The following is a 21,167-nucleotide window of genomic DNA, read 5'->3' as shown; positions in this document are numbered from 1 at the left end:
AGCTGCCCATTTCCTTCCCACACTGTGCAATCTCACATGTTTACATCTCTGAAGCGAGCATCTATCCTCTTCTATTCAGTAGCTGTGAAATAGATTGCACCTTTGATCTCGCTACAGATAACTGTCATTCCCAACAGATAATGACATATGAACCTTTTCAAAGAAGTTATGTTTGTTGTTTCTCTCATTTAAAAAAAAATAAATTACGGTTTGTTAAAGCCAAGGCATTAATGACACTGACCACATCTCACAACAACATTACCTTTTATTAGAGAACTTATTTTACATATCCCCATAAGATATAAAACCTTCCAAGAGAAAATATCAAAAACCTTCAGCTGAAATCAATTTCTTTCAGATAATATGAGCAAGTAAACCAAAGAAAATTAAGATAAAGGAATGTAAAAATCTCCAAACCATAAAATCAGAACAGGTACAACTCTTGTATGGAAAGTAATTACAAGGTTTTAAACCATTTCTTACAGAGCACTGTTCTTAAAATCATACTGGCAAGGTAAAGATGCTTGCTTCTCTTAACCAATAGCTTCAAACCCAGCAGCTATAAAAACAGAAAAAAATCCCAAAATAATAAAATTTAATTATATGGCCAATTGACAAATAAATAATATAAGAATTGATTAAGACTTGTGCAAATCAAAAATCTAACAAAAACCCACCCAAGTAAAACACAACCTCATTGACAGCAACATTCGGAACCAATTCAAGCAAAATTCTTTTTGAGACTTTGACTGGAGTTTTGATTTAGTAAGGGATTTCAGGAAAGGATCTTAAATTGAAGCTGTCATTACACAAAAAAGAAAAAAAAGCAAAGGAACAAGGATTACATCTGCTGGTTAAGGAAGATTCAGGCACCATGATTGTACAGATGACGATAAAAGTAAAGAACCAATTCTATATGAAAAACCTTTCAAAGCAATTCCAAGAGGCAAAATACTTTAAAATTTTATTGCATCAAAATTTTCCTTTTCTGTCTGGCAAAACTGAAACAGTATTTTGAATGTTTTCCTGCATGGAACACATAAAAGTATCTTAAACATTTTAATTCTGAAGAAGCAACAAAATACATGTTATGAGAAATTTCTGCTGGCAAGTCTACTAAGCTTCAAACCAGCATTTTCAAATACTTTTTCTAAGAAGTTACAGTACACGTTTATTGCATGAAAACATCCATTTATTGGATTTATCTGATTCTTCCATTTGTGGTTAGAGATTCCTGTATTCTTGATGTAACTTGCACCAGATCCTACTAAAGTATTCCCATTATTACAAAACACACAGTAGATTGAATTAAGAAAATCTACACAATCTCAACAGAGATCCAACCTGTGACAGTGCATAAAATCTAAGTATGACTTTCATTTTATTTTTAGATAGCCTGTAGCTACATAAAATAATTTGATAGATTTTGATATTTAATTGTTGAACAACAATGATGAAATTAAATACAGGAAGCAATATTAGAGCTAGCACATCTTTTTACCAGTTATGATGACTTTTCATGCATTAATATTGAGGATAAGCAACAGGGTATGGAAAAGTAGAGCACAAGCAAGAGATAGAAGAACGAGCTATGAAAATAAATGACAAGTATAAAATGGGATCATACTCAAGTGAATGTTTATATATATATAACTGTAAACAGCAGCTCTACTTAGGGAAATGCTTTCCACACTTGGATGGCTTAAGTACTAAATATGAATTAATATGGGAAAAAGCAAAGTCTCCATTCTTCAGTAACATGAACACTGGCAATGTAAGTGAGGTTGTAAGTTGGTAAAATATTGTTTAAAATATAGGCACATGATTTGGAATTAACAGGTCACCACAATTTGTGACATGCAAGCACATGTTTTGATGGGTTTGCAAACTATATCTTGCTTACTACCAACTCTTTGCATCAAGTTGCAATTTTCTCTAAAGCAGCTGAATTTAGCTTCTTTTTTTGTTGGTGTTTCATGTAATAACATCATATTAATACATTCAAATAGTCAAAATGTCCAGAATAAGGTAGCGCAAACTTGGTGCAGGAGTACATAGATCAGTGTGGCCAGCATTGTCAAATAGGAGATACACAGCTTAAGTATTATATAAACTACCTTTTCCCCGAAAACATTAACATAGACACCAAAATTGTAACAAGACATATCAAAAATAAGGCACATTTATTTTGATATGGTAATATTGAAATAGAAAACTCATTTCAGAGGACACTGGTATCTAAATGAGTTTTATAAAAAATCTTGTATTCATGATAATTATGGACATTTCTCATCATGGTAATGGAATAATTGCACATATCCCAGTGTGTCAAGTAACAAAATGGGAGTTTTATTAAACAATTCCATTGCAAAATTACTTTGTAGGTTCAGGTTTTTCTATTTACATAACTCAGGTGAATGGTAGAAGTATTAAAATCTACCATCACTTATCACAAGTACTGCAGGCTTTCATTTTACCACAATTAATAATCCCCTTTGTGTTGAATAAACTGAAATTAATTGCAGAATAAATTGAGATTATTGTAATTTATATAAATGATTGCAAATATTTGGACATTAGCTACTACACAGGAACACTTTATTCCATTTTTTTTCCAAGCTGCATCAGGACATTTTACACTGAGTTATTCACACATAAATTCATCAACAATCAGGAAAAGAAGGCTGTTTAAAATCTAATCCCCTGTTTATGAAAATTAAAACACCAGAAACATCATTAATTAGCATTTAACCTGAGATTTGATCTGTTGAGAGGTTAACATCCATAGAAATTTCTTCATTTGTTGTATTAACTGATAATGATGTTGCTATTTAATGGGGGAAAAAATCCAAACAGAAAAAAAAGTTGCTTGCAACATGGCTTTTCATTGTGTTGGTCAAAAAAAAAAAAATAATTACAGAATGCATCTTTTTCTCACAGTATCCAGAAGCTGGAATAACATTAATGTGCCTTTTATTGCACATGAAACTCAGAGGAGATACAATTGCAGATTCTTCTTTATCTGAGTGTGAAAGCAGGATTTAATCTCAGCCGAATCCGGAATGTATTTATCTCCATAGAATTCATATTTATTTCACTTATATTTCTGGCATCTGGAGGTGAATGCATCAAAGATAAAGATGTGGGTGTAAGACTTTCCACTCTGAATTTGGTAAAGAGTTTATGCACCTGTATCTGGAGGGAAAAAAAACAACAAAAAAACTACATTTAGAAAAAGCAGTAAATACCATAAAATTATACAGTTCCTTGCAGGAACCAGAAATTTTCATGCCAAAGATTTTGAGTATTTCTAAATGTCATCGATTAAATTCTGTGCAATAATTTAGATCTTTTTAGACAGTAGTCACTCACTACGTTTCAATGTAATTTAATTAGAATATTCAAAATTACTAGAAATATTTGGATTTGAACTCTTCTTGTTTGAAAATAAAATAATATTTACTCTTCCACCCAAAAGATAATCCGAAACTTATTTTAAAATTTTATTTTAAAATTTCTACAGATTAATAACCATACCTTTCCCTGAGTGGTAGAACAGAGCAGACCCGTGTCTCTGTTTGAAAATTTACAATCAAATCCCTTTCTGTGAAGAATCAGAGCAGCTTCATCAGATGGTTTGGTATCTACCTACAAACAAACACTATAGAATATTACTCACAAAGTATCAGTCAGGAAGACATTTTAGGACATAAAAAAAATTATCCTTATCATGCAGCGGATAGAGACATTTACACCTTAAAAAATGTTCAGCCTAGATTGAACTGTCATGTCTTTTTAAAAAAATTATACAGCTAAACACAGAAAGAAGTAAATGGCAAAGAGTTGAAACATACAATGTACTACAGAATATAAATATAAGTCATTGAATTTAAAGGTCATCAGATGCACATGTACTCACGACTCAGGACTGAAGTGTAGCTATCATACCTGTATTAAATGGCTCCCCACAAAAATTATATGGCAAAACAGAAAACAAACTAGAAATCTTATGTAAACTGCAATACTCAGTTTTACATATTCAATGGCATTATGTTGAACAAACCTTCATATAGCAAAAAAGCTCTCTAACTCAGCTTAAAGTGTCCAGAAAAATGTACACTGAGGTACACATATGAAAAAAATGTAATATTTATCTCTAAGATAAACAGTGCTTTTTAACCTCAAGAGACATTATAGAGTAAGCTGCTCTGCACCCTTCTCTAGCTCCATTACCCTCCCCTGGACATTTTCTGGCCCCTCAATATCTTTATTATGGCTGTACCCCTACACTCACTGTAGTCACGTATTTAATATGATACATTACTTTATTTCTTTAATTATTGCTGTTTTACATTCTTCCGGTCTTAATCTTATTACATATATAATAAGAGCATAAAAAAGATGGTTCTATCCAAAGCCATGACAGTTCTTCACGCTATTTTTCTCTGATTTATTTCTGGTTTACTTGCTCTTATACTGGTGCTTTTTCACAAAAGCATCAGCCATGAATTAAGTTCATTTCTCGTACTTCAGAATGCATCCATTGCTTGGAGAATTCAATACCAACAAGCATTAGGCCCTCTGTGATGCATTATCTTCTGAAGGTGTACCAAACAAAAAGTCTTAATCTAACAGATCCAAATTTCTTTTCATAAAGGTGATCATGGATCAGCTTGTACCAGCTTCTTTGAAACGCAGCATGACAAAGAATCAAAGTACAAACAATTCATAGTATAAAGTACTCATTCATATAAAAAAAAAAATTACAAACTTTATGGGTTTAGGTTCCTCACTTAAAATAGTAAAAAAATTTATTCAGTAGTATTTGGAGTTGAAATTAGGTATTTTTTAGTAAAACACTAGCAGTTAGAAACTTGGCATAGTTTACAAATCACAAATAAAACTCTGCTTTAAAAGATTTTGTGAACAATAGCTTATAACCACCTAAAATCAACTTCATAATTTATGAATAATGCCTGCATTCAGCATATGAAAAAAAGTTTCCAGTATTTATTAACATTGATGGCTAAAGAAGTTCTCATGCTGTTTACTGAAATAGCAGTGCCCCTTTCTAAATGAAGTGAGGTAACAGCTGTGATATTTTCCCCCCCCACTATGAAACACCTGACTTGATTTTCATTGTCACTGATGTGACAGTGTTGCACATAAAAGTAGATATTTTTATGCACACAAAATAATACTGTCTGCTTAAACATCAGATTAGGGAAACATTAAAATTCATACTGAAAAAGCCTGACTTCCTATGGGGTAAATTAATGTTAGAAATGACAAGACAGTAATGGGTATCAACACTTCCTCTAATTCACTTAAATTATCTTCTAGTAATCTGCATAAAAAATGCATGTATGCATTTCAAATGATGGCATGAATATTTCATCTCCCAATTTTTTAGAATTAAATATTATCCTTATTAAGATTCAAAATATTTAAAACAAGAAGGTAACACACAATTAATGATACCCTGAGTAAAAGTGTTTTGGTCAGTATAAATATCTATGATTTAGTACTCCACCTTCTGCCATGCACCTATTTTTTTAGTGTTGTAAAAAAATAAAGCTGTTCTAACCCGTTACCAAAGCAGGTGAAAGATTAGGTTGTCACAGCCTCCACACCTACTTTAACTTACCTGTTCTTATATCATCTCTATGTAAATTAGATTAAATACATTTAAGGTTTATGAATGTCTTAGCAAGGATGGTCTTAATTTAAACCAAATACACCTTCTAAACATGACCATGCTAACTGCATGAAAACCTGTAACAATCTCCTCAATTTTCAACAAGTTACAACATTCTTAACCTTATAAAACTTCACAGCACTGTTATTCAACAAAAAAGCCCTAAAGATTGTGCTATTAAATCTCTAACAAGCTTTCTTAGAAGAGCTATCAAAGTTTCATTTGATTTTGATCTCTGAGAATTAAAATGCAACCTTATAAGAAAATTAAAAAAAAAAAGAATTGCTAGGCTTTCTCATAACCGGTATCCCAGGGCAATGCTTCTAAACTTTTGATGAGAGAAAAAACATTTAAACTCTTTTTAAGTTCAATTACTGTAAGCTAATAGACACACACTGAAAAGTTTGGGCAATATGGCAAATTTATGTATTTATGCTTAGTCTAAAGGGACAAATCTACTGTGTTCTAGATCTTGAATCCCAGTTTATTTACATAAGGTTAAATATCTGTATTCTGAAAACCTGGAGTTCTGTTAAGAAAAAAATCTTTAAATATTGCAATCCTAAAGGATTGGATTCTTCCATGACAAGGTGAGATGTCTTAGAACAAAAACAATATTCTTTCTGATTTCTACCTTAAATCTTAACAATTATTTTAATTTGGTACCCTCTCCTCTGTAATTGTAATGGATTACGGAAAATCAGCTTCAAAAGTTTAAGCAATGGAGAGGCACAAATTTCTGTAAAAAAATTCATTGTGTCAATTAGCCAGAATTATGTCACCTGTCATTCAAATTCTTGGAAGCAAGAGAATGGAAGCAGAAAATGAGGAGAGATTTACAGACTTATTTGCATGGCATAGCACCATTTTTGCTGTGGGGAAGAACATTCTGTATCTCTAATGACAGTGCTCCTATCCTATGACTGCTGCAAGCTCTCATTTTGAAGCGGACACATTAATGCGGCAAACTCAAGAGTCATCGATCGGTAATCAATGAAACACACAGCTGAGGACAGAGGAGAGATCACAGTCTCAAACAGTCCTATTTCAGCTGGGACAGCGGGGCCTGAATAGCCCATATAAAACCAGAGAATCCACTTAGAAGTAATAGCACTGAATTCTGAAAGTGGGCACTGAGCAAGCCTGTCTTTTCACAGCTTTCATACACAGATCATACAAACCAGGGGATGGATTTACACCTCAAAAACAGAAGGAAGATGTTCATGAAGGTCTGCCCCTGAACTTGGTATGTTGAAGTAAACCTGTAATGCTGAGCTGATTGAAGTAAATGAAAATATACACAGTGAAGTATGAAATATTCACTTCATGTGAAGATTTAATTTAGTATCAGCGTATTCCTAACTTTTCAAAGGCACAAGACCCATAAAATCAAGAAATCTTCCACTTTGAAATTCAGAATAACTATCGGTCACAGCTGAAGGGCCTTACACAAGATTGAACGACTTACACAGAAAGCATGAGAAAGCAAACATTGTTTAAGTTCTAAAATACAGATTAAAACAGAATGAAGATGAGATTCAACAGAGTATAATCTCATGTTAATACAGACAAGCCTAGCCATCATGGAGACTCTAGAGGAAAAGGGACAAATAGTTTGTATCTAACTATGCCAGAATTAAAAAGGGATTGCACCGTGCTAGCAGCACTGGTGTGAATAGCCCTGCAACACAACATAAAGTTAACACAATCACATTTTTAAAGGAGCTGAAAAATGAAAAGAATTGACAGAACAGTTGGCAGAAAAATAATGCAAAATCAGTTCCAGTCCCTCAGTTAATCAAAGGGAAAATTAAATTCTGGTAGTTACATACCTTTCTTTCCTTTGAGGCAGAAAAACACTGAGAACAGAAGAGCTTTTTTTGTTCAAATTTTTTGTTGGTATTTTGTTTGTTAGTTTGTTTTTTGGTGTTGGCTAGATGTTTGGGTTTTGTTTGTTTGGTTTGGTTTTGGTTTCCTTACCAGAGAATATTTTCACAGGAACCAATCACGAGATGCTGTTAGAATAGCTAAATTAGATCTTGTAACTAAGCTTAAATACATTTTTACAATAAAATTTGAGTTCTAAACTATATTCTTTAGCAAAAACATACTCAGACCAAACTCTAATGACCTTAAATTTAATTCTTCTAGTATAGAAAAGGCTGAGGTATATGAATGGTTCTCTCTTAAACTTTGGGAATTTATTGAAAGGTACCCCCTCCAGAGACAGAATCTTGCATTATGCATACTAATATGTTGTGAAAAAACACAATCCCCTCATTTCTTGTTATTCAAACAGACACAAGTCTCCAGTTCTTGCAGAATTAAGAAAAGCTCATCATCACGCTGCAGTTTGTCATATCATGTAAACCCGCTCACAAAGTTCTTTACAAGAATAGATTATTTTACTACATCAATAAGCTACATCATATGTTTGCAAAAATCAGTGGTTTGACCTTACCTTTGCTTGAATTGTCCTCAGATTGACTATATGCATGTCACAAGGCAGGGATGACACCAGTGGAGCAAAAGTACTTATCAGCTCTGGGACACCTGAATCTGCATTTGTTGTCATTGGAATTACAGGATGATTTAAGAAGAGAGAAGTCATATGGCTAAGAAGTGATGGAAAACTCACTGGTGCCTTCTCTTCATTCTGCAAAATACAAAAGAATGATTCAAGTTAACATACTATCATGTCTAAATTTTGAAACTCACTTACTTTATACTTCCAGTAATTACACAGAAAATTTCAATTTCTAGACTGCTCTTTCAATTCCTTTTAGAAAATTTTGGTCATCCATTAATTTTCTTCTATTGATAGATATACTTGCTGTTATTATAAACAATCATCTTTCAAAATTATGATGACCCCTAATTTTACAAAATTCCTTGTTCTTCTGTGTTGGCCCTTGATGTTTGAACAATACAGTTTGAAAAAAAGAAATTAGTTACTACTTTAGCAAGTTGCTCCCATTTATTCAGTATCTCTTTGTATATGGAGAGGCAGACAGGCCTTTTGCAGGCCTCCTTTTCCACATTATTTTATGACCTGTATTTCTTGCCTTCTCCAACTTGTATCCCAAATCCCTCTTTCTATTTTAAATCTATTTCTCTCAAACTATTGCTGGAAGAAAGAGCAGCTAGCATCTTTCTCTTGGACTGCATTGCAAAAGATTTCTTCCAGAAATTTTATTTCAATGTCATGCCAGTAGGAATCAAAGGGACTTTATCTCAATATTTTTCCAATTTTGTCCATTCCAAATTTTCATATTTTCATTGTTTTTACCTGCCTGCAGAGGTTGCCTTACAAACCTGAGATGACCAAATCACAACAACCAGTTAAAGCTCCAGAGAAGCCAAGGAAAGGAAATAAAAGAACTTTAAACAGGCAATTTCTATTTTAGAATGTCAGTGATGATAAGAGTAGAAATGCAAGTGAAAACTTCCTTTGCTCTTTTTTTTTCCCTTGCATACTTAACCAGATAAATCCCTGCTTGTTGGTGATATTTAGCGAAAAACTTTGCAGAAAGTTTATTGAAAATATAGTATCTTAAGCACTGATACATTACATTTGCATTTTATGATAGGCTGGAAACATGGAAATAAAAAACAAATGGGAGACATTTAAAGCAAAGGGGAAGATTTTTCAGCCTATAACAGAAAACCATAACAGTAATTTCTGTCTTGGGGTGTGTTTGCATGTATGCATATTTATTTTTATTTCTGCAGTAGCACGAAATACAGCTGACAGTGAAGAAACTGAAAATATTTCAGGCCTGAATCAATGAAAGATGGTAATTTCTGTTTTATTCTTGGTGCTTTCCTTAGTAATAAATAACACTCTAGCTCTTTGGTATCTACTAAGCATTGAGGCTTAGTATTTTTAAGAATCTATTATGAATCCCAAATGATCAAAGTGGATTGTTGTAAAGGATTGCTCCTCCATGTGTGTCATTGCATTTATTTCTATTGAATTCCATCACCTCATGGCATCTTTAATCAGTACTGAGTCTTCTAATTCCGCAATTTAGCCCTTGCTTTTTTTTTCACTACCTTGAAAAGCTCAGTATCATTCGTAGACTTCATTGCCACAATTTTCTTCTATTCTAATTACAGTATGAGCAATCTTGCTCTACGCACAACTTAATAGAAAAGTCTTCATTCAAGTGCCTGAATACATGCTCTATAGACAGGGAAAATGTGTAGATCCATGTTATTTCAAAGAAGAGTTCATTTTCTCACCCCAAAAGGAACACTGTTCACTCTGTTGCCATAGAAGCGCTAAAGTCAGTCAAAACATTTAATTGCCATTTATTTTCTCATCTATCACCATTTTTTTGCCATGTCAAGTAAGTTGATTGCTTGCATCTGAGAACTTAAAATGAGGTGTTCTAAAACATCTTACAAATCACACATGAATCAGAAAAAAAATCTATTAATCCTTTTACACTATTTAAAACAAAATATTGTAGATAAGCACAGCCTTGAAGGACTGGCAAATGCTAGATCCAGAACTGATTCACATTGGCTCATTTTTGCTCTCACTGTTGTCTAAATGTCATATCACCAGCAGGAACATTGTTCTTATCCATTATCCACTTTGGAACTAAGACTTAGGGGGAGATTTTATATTGAACCTTGTATTCCAACATCCGGAATGACAGTCAGTTCTGGATGGCTGCACCAGCAGAAAAAGTGCAGTCATTCCCTGAATCTGTGTAACAGCAATGGGAATGGAGCATAGAGAAGGTGTCAAAAGCTGCCAGGAGACCAAGGGAAAAAGTGTTTTTGCAAGCATGGTGAAGACAATGCTTCCACAGAAGATTGGGATGGGACTCTTCAAATCACACTCTCCCCTAGGTACACCACAATCATTCAAAGGTTGGAGTATATCTTTTCCCTCAAGTCTAGTGATCCAGAATTTAAAGAGAATTGTCTGGAAAGAGAGATGAGAAGGGTTTGCACACAAACAATGTAATAGGAAGAATATTTACTCTATGCACAACTTCACCATGTGGATGGCTTTCAGCAGTGCCCTGCTGATGTGCATCAAAAGATGCAGTCCCACAATCTCCATCCAATTAAAGTATTGCTCTCTCAAAAGTGACATCATTTCCTCAATTTCCATAGCAGCATTTATCACTCAAAGTGTGAGCAAAGCTCCTCTGGCTGCCTTACAAATATTAAGTACTGCCAAGAATCTGATGAATACCAGATGATGATGTGCTGGCTTAATGAGCTCAAATCAAAGCATATACTGCCTTTTTAACCATCTTACAGTACATCCACATACAGTTATCCAATTGGAAACTGTGTTGACATACAACCCCTTGAATGGCTGTACAGTAAACATAAATGGAGCCGCATTTAGGATCTCCCCTTGTCATCAAAAGTAAGGCGAGTAATTCTAAATCTTCCGTTTTGAGGAGACAAACTACAATCCAATATAGTATTGGATCACAATTTGCAATAAGTTTCAAGAATTCCTTCACCTATAAAAAGTGCCTTTACATCAGAAATGAGCTATTGTATTGATACAGAAATAATTGAAAGGCTTTGGTTGGAAAGGAACTTAAAGGTCAACTTGCTCCAACTCCTCTGCCACAGGCAGGGATGCCACCTACCACATCAGGTTCCTCAGGGTCCCATCCAACATGGCCTTGAAAACTTCCAGGGATGGGTGATGGGGACGAATCTGATTTTTACTTATGCGTTACACATGAGCTGAAGGATTCCTATCGGGGTGAACACATGCTGGCACCCCTGTGCACAGGGAAGCTTTGCTTGGCAGCTGGTCAGGGGAGAGAAGCTTCCACAACTGGGCTGTGAGCAATCCCCCACCACTTGCCAGTGGGGCAAAGCCTGGGAAAAAATGCCAGGGAAATCAGGCTGTGGGAGGGACTTCAGCACGTACAAGCAGGTAATGAGACATAAGGGGGCACTGGACTTGGAGGGATCAGGGGTTCACTCAGAGGGTCAGCTTGACCACTTCCCCTCCCTTGCATTCTCCTCCCGGTCGATGGCTCCCCTGCCCGCACCTGCTCTGCCCTGCCTCACCATTCCCACAAACCAGCTTGGAGCTGTGTCCACTGTTCCCTGACACCGCCGTTCCACGTCCTGCACTGCCGCTGCCTCTGGGAAAAGCCACTCTGCCTCCAAGACTCAGAGGGTTTTCTGCTAACAGTTTAAATTAACTAACTAAGGTCCTTAATTAGAGGGGGAAAATGCAAATTAGACTCTTCAGAAATAGTTTTGTAATTGAACTGAAGAAATCAATGGAAAATTCTGTAGAGAAGAAAGTAAAGCTGAAGGAGTTGATAATTGGACACCAATTTAGCTAATGGAGAATGAATGAAATTTTCAACACAGACAAGTAATCTAAAATTTCCCATATAAAACTAAGAAAAGGAAACTGAGGCAGACAGTTTATCAAATCCCATTCTCTTGACTATTTCCTCCACCTCCAGAGTCTTCTCTGCAGTGACAACATCCCCCCAAAAACCTTAATCATAACAGTAAACCCAACCCCACTGGCGTACACACTACTTAATCTAACAAGCTGAAATGCAGATGCTGAGTCAGTGTGAAAGAACAATCAAATACAATCTGGAAACAGGTATAATTCTGGGCCTGCTAAATCAAGGGATGAGGACTAAAATAGTCTGCTACCAAACCACTTGGATTATTGCTGGAAATAAAAAGTTTCTCATTCTCTTTCATGTTGTGTCAAGAAACAATTTTTATCAGCTTTCCCTCTTACAGGTTCAGAAAACCAATGGGCAGCACTCTTCGAAGGAGAATCTTTCTAGACTGAAAAATCTAATCCGTGGAGCAAAAATGCTTTTCAGAGTATCTTTATTACCAAAGAATATGGAGAAAATATTTTAAAATATCTTAATCATAAACTAACAAATGACAGCAATCAGGAATGTAAATCAAAGAATTCCAAAGACAGGGAAAACCAACTGTTTCTTTCTGTACAATTCAAAGACTGACATTCAATCAGTATGTTTGATGTGATGCTGTTTCTATATGAGAAATGATTCTGTAATACGGTGCTAGGCTGCTCTTTGGTGAGAAACAAACAGCAGACAATATCACTGATTATGTGAATAACAGGTTTACAACACATGACAAAAATAAGTGACAGGTAAAGGCAGATACCTAAGCTTTAAAATTACTTACATTTTTCACCAAATGCTAACAGCTTGAATCCTAAACTACAGTGGTTCCTTATTTGTGGAAGGTGGAGTTTAAGCAGGAAGGAGTGAGAAATACGCACAGTGCTCTATACACACATTGCCCTAAGGCTCACAACTTAGAAGAGAAATTCAGGTTTTGTTCCAAACTGACACTAATCTAGTTCATTAAGTTGACATCAAATAGTAAATGGCTTCAACTTAAGTTACAGGCTTTGCATGCAAGACTGCCTGGCTGTTATCTCACCATGTGAAAATCAGATGTTCTTGCTTTAAATTCATTCAAAGCTGCACACTGCAATACAGAAAGAATAATCAAAGTCTGACAAGTTCTGAAAGTCTTCCAGATACCGATGATTCATTCCTTTCCTCTGAGGTGGATACCTGAAGCTAGATTTTTGCATGCCTGCAACAACTCCTAGTGATTTTCAGAAGGAAAGAAGAAAGATAGTGGGTCTTACACCTCTAATAAAACAAACAGCAATTAATGATCGACATAAGTTGGGTTAATTCTTCTGAGCTAAATAATTCCTTTTCAGTGTCCAAGAGTGCAAGTTAAGGTAAAAATCTGTCAAAGAAAACAGCAACCAACACTTCAAGCAGCTTTGAAAATGGCTGGTGATTTCAGAGGAAATTTTGTATGGGAATCAAAGAAGGTTGATAGGAAGATCTTCTCTGTACTATGGGATTCAGAATACCTAAGACTCAAAGCCGCACAAAAATCTTCAGCAGAACAATCCTCACGTAATCTGTGAAGCTAAAAATCCAGGCTTAGACCTGTTAGACTTTTAGGAAAGTGTGGGTAAGTTGCAACCAGAAATAACAGTCAAAAATGTGAGTACTGAACAGACAAATTCTGGGAATCTTAAAAAGACTATAAACAAGGATACTGATGCCAGATTATTTTCTGCTATACCAGAGAATTTGGCTTTCCTGAAATGCTGGGGGCAAAAATACAGATATATATATATATATAAGGATTTAGATTGTTTGCATACATGTTTTTGTCTACACTTAAAAACACAACAATTATGTTACATTTTTGCACATCAAAGCATATTTTTCTTTTTGCAATAGACTTCAAGTCCTTTAACTGAGAACTAAGGTCTGGACTGCTTAGGGTCTTTTGATAGCTATTAAAGTGACCAGCAAAAGACGACTCAAGAGAGCAGAGTAAATCTAATTTAATCTCTTTATCACAGGGAATGGAAAATTTTCTATCAGTTCACCCGGTCATTGCAAATGAGAATGCATTGGAAATGCATGTCTGCTGCACTAGCTGAAAGGGGCTCCTGGAGGCTGATTATGGAAGAAATGAAAACTCTGAGGCACCATAAAATATCCACAAGACTGGGTGTTGGCTCAGTGACTCTAAAATCACCACATATTTTCTGTACCAATCCTTAGTTGACACTAAAACTGCAGGTGAGAAACCTGGGATTGTTGAAGCTAACGAAATCCAGGGAAATCTGCATCCATAGGAGGAATTTTTCCCAGTCTGTGAGAACCAAACTTGATCATGTCCAACAAGAGGTGATTCCTCTCATTCCAGGCTGATAGATAGGAGCCTGCCATAGCTCTGCTCCTCCAAGACCATGCAGGAGTAAGGAAGAGCTTTATTCCTGTTAGGCATATATGGAAATGGCATACATGGCCATGCCTACATGTGAGTAGAGACAGCACTTTTGCCAGAACCTACATGAGCAGAGCACTTGGGAAACAGAAGTAGAACAATCCAAACCTGATTGTGCCCTCCAGCTGACCAGGTCTGAAATTCAAGACCTTGACATTCTTGATTCACAAGAACACTCAACAGCCACTGATACCTCAGTGTGGACTTTAAGCCCCTCTGATACCGAGGTCTGGACCTTAGGCTTCCTAAAGATTTACCAGGTCAGACTTCATCTTCTTCCAGGAGCTGGCCTGTGACCTGTTAGCTTGCAGTTTGCTGTTTACAGGCACACACAGAAAACACAGGTCTTGCCAGTTGTACTGGTCACTCAGTCCAATAGTGTATCTCTCTCCAATAGCTGTCACACACACCACTTCCTCTGTTTGTTTCCTAGTCTTACCTGAAGATGGCTATTGGCTCACACAGATCATCCAAGGCAATTTCTGTTGATCCATCTTGTTGGGTTTCACACCAGGAGCAATCTAATTTTCTCCCTTTCATGGTCTCAGGAGCAGCTAGTACTCCACTGTTCCACCTATCACTGTTCTTATGTGACTACATTTAGCATAGTTGATGTTCAATCAGGTGCCATAACAGAAATCACGTTCTATAAAGAGATCATTTGGAGAACATCTGCTTGGTGGTCTATGGAAGATTGCAGATGGTAAAGAAAGTATTCAGTCACCATGATCATAAGCACATCACCACAATTAAGGCTGATAAATACACAGCCATCAATATAGCTGGATGAAAGTGATCAGAAAAGCAGATAGACAGCATGTGATGCTTCTTTAGCAAGCATTTTATACTTCAGTTATAGCCTTTCCTGCCAGTTTTATTTCTTCTATTCTAATTCTTCTTAGAGTTTATCATTTAATAATGACACAGGAGCAGCAGCTCAATGCCTAAATAAATCCCCCATCCAAGGCTTCTGGAAGGGACCTGGTGCTAGATTTTCCCAGAAGATTGGCAGGATCTTATCCCATTCCCAGTGATGGTAGAAAATAGCAATCAGAAATTTTCTGGAGTTCAGTTTGATTGAGGAAGTAGTTAAACAACTGATGTTAAGGACAGAAAGGCCACAGTGATACCTGCTAATTTCCAGGCACTGGAACACTGTTCCTCATGCAAAGTGGAGGAAATTTGGCGGAATTCCGCTACTGGCGGAAATTTGCACGTACAAGGAGGTTATTCCCAGAGAGTAATTTCATCTGAGAATACAAGAGGAAGACTTGTACACTTTCTCCCTACTTTAGGAAGGATTCTGCCCTGCAGTCAGATCTTGCAGCAGGAATTAACCCTTCCTAGAAGTAGTGATACAGGAAGGTTTAAATTTCAGACCTCAAACTGCACTAACTCAGATAAGCTCACAAAAGACAATAAAGAGGCCTACCCTCATCCTTTGATGAATTGTATGAGCTTCAAGTGGAGAGACCAAGGTTTTATACTATGCATAATACTGAGGTAAATTTCTTTCTAACCAGAGCCAGCAGAGAGGTACATGGACATAAGGACAGGTAAAATCAAACCAAGGAAAATAATTCACTGTTGAGATGTAAATAATTACATGAAAAAGAACACAAAAGAGACATAGCTGTATGTACAGAACCCAGAGAAAGGCAGTCCTCTGTACTATTTGCTCAACCCAAGAGTCAAGTGGCTGCTGCCCTGTTACAGGATGAGAATGTTTCATAACAGGAACATAGGGATGGAGCTTGCAGACAAAGCAGTCTTTATTTAATAGCTTTCTGCAACATATCTTTGTCATTGTATCATGAAAAAAAATTTGAAGGAAATTAAGCTGTAAGCTGCCCTGACATAAAAACAATGACAGTGCTTGTCTGAAAACAGATGGTATTTGTAGATAAATAAGAGATGGAAACATTACTCTGGATTTGCAAACACGAAGTTCCTCCATAAGAAATACACTATGAACTATACAGTGGTAGGAGCAATAATGAATTAAAAGTAATGTTTAAAGCAAAACTGGAAAGTAACATATACCTAAATATCTCTTCAAATGAAATATAAAATTAGTTAGTTCACCCCTTAGTAATATTAGTTCACCCCTTAGTAAATATATGTGGTAAGTCTCTAAAGAAGATCCATAGTATTTTGTGTGACAACAAGAGAAAAATGTCTTTTTTTTCCTTCTGTGGCCACCATAAACCCCCCCAAACCCTAACAATTTTATACATATTTGATGAGTTCACTGTGGCACTTACAATTAAAAATTGTATTAGAGTATCTGAACTTGTCACACATGGGCTTGAAAAAGCATCTAAATTGTAATAATTAAGCCAATGTCAAATTTCTGCTTTTTAAAACATCAAGTTAATTATGAGTTAATTATAAGTTTTTAGGGTATGGTTACATGTAGCATAGCAATGCACAGTATAATACATGTTTTTTGCTACAGCAAAAACATGCACATGCATTATAAATAAGCACATCAATAAGGAGCAAAAGCAACACAATAATCAGACAAAAATGGCTGTATCACCAACCATAAATTTTCAGAAAAAGTGGGCACTTATAGAGATTTAGTAAGAAAAAAAGAGTAGTTGTATGTGGTGGAAGAAAGGGAGTTTGATTATCTCCAACATATTTGTGATTTTATTAACTGTATTATTGTTCCTCTAAACAACCTCACACAAAAGTAAGAGCCATTTGAGCCACTGAATCCTCTGCACTCTGCTCAAGCCTAGTCCATAAAAATTAGTCATACAAAACCCAGTCATACAAATTAACTTAGTCAAGACAAGTTATGAAATAGGAGTCTGTAGAAGGAAGTGTTTGCCTGGCATGGCATCTTTTCTCCAACTACGTCTTTGATGAAATAATATATTACTATTTATTTCACTTCTATACTGATATAACATGCTGGGATTCAGAAAATAAAAGCGCATTAATTATTATTTTTCCAAAACTTACAATAAATATTAAGTAGTCTGTATTTTCAAAAAGACAGAAACATTTACTGTTTTGACAAGTATTAATAAACTGTATTCAGTTTCATTCTCAGCTAAATATTAATACCTTCAATTTAAAAATGACATTAATTCAGTTCTTCCTTAAAAATCTCAAGAAAGAGAAGACAGTCTTAGAAGACTATTCAAAGAGATATTCAAGCTGAAAAATGTTTGCAAGGAGAAAATGTGCATATAAGAAGCATCAGCTACATCTAGTAGAATAAAAAGATATACATAGAAATTATATCAAAAATACAGTAAAAAAATCTGAAGCCTGAGGAACATAGCTGTCAATAAATGAGTATAACATAAAGTAAAATGAGATTTGCCCAGCTCTTACTACAAACACAGCTCACTTAACAAACAATACTGTGATTGTAAATAAACCTTTAGTATCCATTTCAGGGAAAAAAACCCCACCAACAACTAAACAGAAAATATAAACACAAATCCCCCTCCAAAGTCTCTTCCTTCCCCACAAACACCAAAAAGCTTCAGCAAAACACATCAACCTGAAGTCTTTTACAGAGACAAGATCTGAATGAGTATTTATGACTGATTAGATGAGCTAGAATTCAAGAGCCAAAACCCAGGCAGTATTAGGATTAAGAACCTATTAGAATACAGACTGAGTATACCAACGTTTATTAAGAATTTCACCCTATCCACTCACTGCACATATGAGTCTTACACTTCAGGACATTCCTTTCATTTGACCCTGCCATTAAAATTCACTGATCAGGCTGGGGCTGGGGAAGGGAAGAAGTATTTTAGAAATATAAATGAAAAGAAATTTTTGGTAGATACTGTGATAACAAAAACTCTCCAGAGTAATTTCACCAGTGATGCAAAACTATTTTAATTCTTTCTAAACTGCATATGTGACACTTCACATACTCTCATTTTATAGGGAAGTTTCACAAAGAGCAGCAAGCATCCTGTCCTTCAGAACTGTTTTTGAGAAAAGATAGAATGAAATGTTTAGGAACATGCATTAGGAAAAGCTTGCAATGCCAAAGATGTCAAATGGTCAAAACTTTCTCCGCCAGTGGCTTCTGAAGTAAATAATAAAATAGGGCTTGACAACAAAATCAGGGTCAGTGTATGAGTCACACTGTAGCTGATTACAGATATAAACTCCATATAATTTCACCATAATTTTTTCTGACATGGTTATTTTTAAGCTATTATGACAACTATCTTCTGAATAACTGCGCTAAAAAAAAGTATGCACATCTAAGAAACAGAAAGAGAATTATTCTTACTTTAACACTGAAATAGTAACATGAACCAGAAAATGTTACGAATGTTCAGATACATTTGGAAAAATAAAATTTTAGAACATTCTAAATATACAAAAGGGGAATTCCAGGTGCAGCAACAGAAAGAAAATGTTTCCTTAAAACATCTTTCTTGGCTCCTGGGGTTTGTACATTGGATCAGCACCTCTTGGACTGTGCCTACTCCCCCCCAGCTCCAATTCCATTTTCTGTGACGTCCCTTCAAGAGTGTACAAGAACAAATCGCCCTTTAAGTCCACTGCAGCCATTTTAAAACCATTATAAGCTCAGCATGAAGAGTTATAGGGAAAGAAAAATGCTGGAACACAGGTTTCCATAACAGCTCAGAACTTTTTGATGGTAGTAGGTAGCTGCCCCTTCTCTTTTGTAAGATTCTCAGTAACTTGTACAGAAACTTTCAAATCTCTAGGACAGATGATTTTAACAAAGAAAGGGAATTACACTGTTATTCTACTGAGATGATAACTGACTTGCATCACATAAAAGTTGGCAAACATATGCAAAGACACATGCAAATACTGCACTAACTAGAAAATCCCAGCGTCGTTTAGGCTGCCTTTACTCTATCTGAGGTAACTTCAAAATGTTTTCCAATGGAGTCTTTTGTCTTGAAGCAGCAGCTGTTCTGAAATTGAACTTGTGGCCAGCCCCACTCAAGGGGGAACTGTGTTCCTTAGCAGAGCAATCTCAGTGTGCACAGACCAGTTTCCTTGTAGAAGGAAGTAAACAAGGAGCTCCCCTGGAGGTATGGCACCAAACATTCCCTAGCCCATCACATCTTGATCATGGTCAGAATGGATGACTAAAGTTTTATGTCTGTTGTGACAGAAAAATAGACTGCATTGAGCAGGGATTGGACTGGAAGTGTTCCAGAGGTGCCTTTTACCGAGTTGTTTTATGGTTCTGCAGAAAGCGCCAAGACTGCACACAATGTCACTACAAGCACTATGGCACTCACTGATTTGATCTGCTTCTGTTGTTTCAAATTATTTTCTAATGTAAACATAGATTTGCATGTCCAATAATTCTTACTTACATTCTAATTTAACACAACACAAATTACCCTGGGTACTAAGGAATTTTTGGGTGGCAATATAGATCCCTCTGCAGGTTTCCTCTTGCAAGGATGGAGTAACCTGTGCAATGCTTCTTGCTCTCACAGTCAGACTGCTGCTGACCTCAGGTTAGCTTGGGTAGCTGCACATCATACTGATAAATGCATTTAATATGCAGCCTGCATTATACATGATGAGTTACTAGAAAATCATAATGACATGTACAACCTGAAAAGAACTCCACTGTCAATCATTAAATGGTGAAAATTAGCTTTAAGCTTGATATTATCATCCTCTCACAGTGGTTAATGATAGCCATTTTAAACCAGAATTAATTCCAATTTATCTGCATATTCATTAGGAGCTTGGTATACAACCTCTCATCTTTAGCTGTGCAATGGTTTTAAAATGCACTCAGTGCTGTCATCATGATTCTTCCTCAGTATGAAGATGTACTTCTGATTTTGTCCTTCTCAAAATTTATTTTAGAAAAAAAAGAGAAAATATAAAGAGTGGAAAGAAAATTGAGGTTATTCAAAAGACTAGGACACAAAAAGGCAAAGTAAGATACAGGCAAATAAAACAACACAACGAAATGGTCTCGCCTTCCCAAGAAACATAATGAACTCAAAAAGTATTTATGTCTGGCATCTAAATATTTCCACTTGAATCTTATTCTCTGAGAAAATTATATTTATAAGAGGTTTTCTCTTTCTACTCCTTCAACTGAAATTATTTGTCAACCTGTGTTTAGACTCAGTTAACATTGTTAAGAAGCAGAACCCACACTGATTAGCAGCCTTTTAAACGTTGTTCAGTAAAAAAGTCATTTAAAAAGAAAAAAGACACTTCCACAATGGTACCTCCCACTCATATGTTGAAGCGTGAGTGTGGACCTAAGCACTGCAGGAATAGTGAGAGATGAAGTCTTTACTATCAGAATATGAAAGTAAGATGACAAAACTCCTTTGGAAGCGACACTTCCTTAGTTCTACAGCTCATGGACTAATTTCTTTACTGAGTTCTTCACTGCTGCAACAGAAATTAATATTTACATCTTATTTGGCATAAAAATTCCAGACAGTGAATCCTACCACATCTGTTCCATGTCTTCTTTCCAACAGCAGTCGGAAGACATTAGCTGTAATCTTATTATCTTGAACACCTTGTCCAAGGCCACGGTTGTCATCCTGCATAAGCCGACGATCCATGATCACTTCCAGCTGACCTGAAACAGCAACATGAGCATTACATTAGTATCAAGAAC

General features: G+C 35.7%; 1 protein-coding gene across 1 annotated transcript in view; it reads right to left on the bottom strand.

The window, feature by feature from the left end:
- Window positions 1–247: 247 nt before the first annotated feature.
- Window positions 248–21,167, bottom strand: part of MAN2A1 (mannosidase alpha class 2A member 1) — a 107,207-nt gene continuing 86,287 nt past the window's right edge. Inside the window, exons 19-22 of the mRNA XM_063181356.1 lie at window positions 20,995–21,128; window positions 8,160–8,354; window positions 3,538–3,648; window positions 248–3,195 (exon numbers count right to left, since the gene is read on the bottom strand). Of these exons, the coding sequence (XP_063037426.1) occupies window positions 3,019–3,195; window positions 3,538–3,648; window positions 8,160–8,354; window positions 20,995–21,128 (617 nt within the window). The 3' untranslated portion in view covers window positions 248–3,018. The remainder of the gene's footprint in view (window positions 3,196–3,537; window positions 3,649–8,159; window positions 8,355–20,994; window positions 21,129–21,167) is intronic.

The sequence above is a fragment of the Melospiza melodia genome, chromosome Z (assembly GCF_035770615.1).
Source record: "Melospiza melodia melodia isolate bMelMel2 chromosome Z, bMelMel2.pri, whole genome shotgun sequence".
NCBI classification, from domain to species: domain Eukaryota; kingdom Metazoa; phylum Chordata; class Aves; order Passeriformes; family Passerellidae; genus Melospiza; species Melospiza melodia.
Note: the sequence above shows the minus strand (reverse complement) of the source record. Positions and strands in the feature narration are given on the sequence as shown.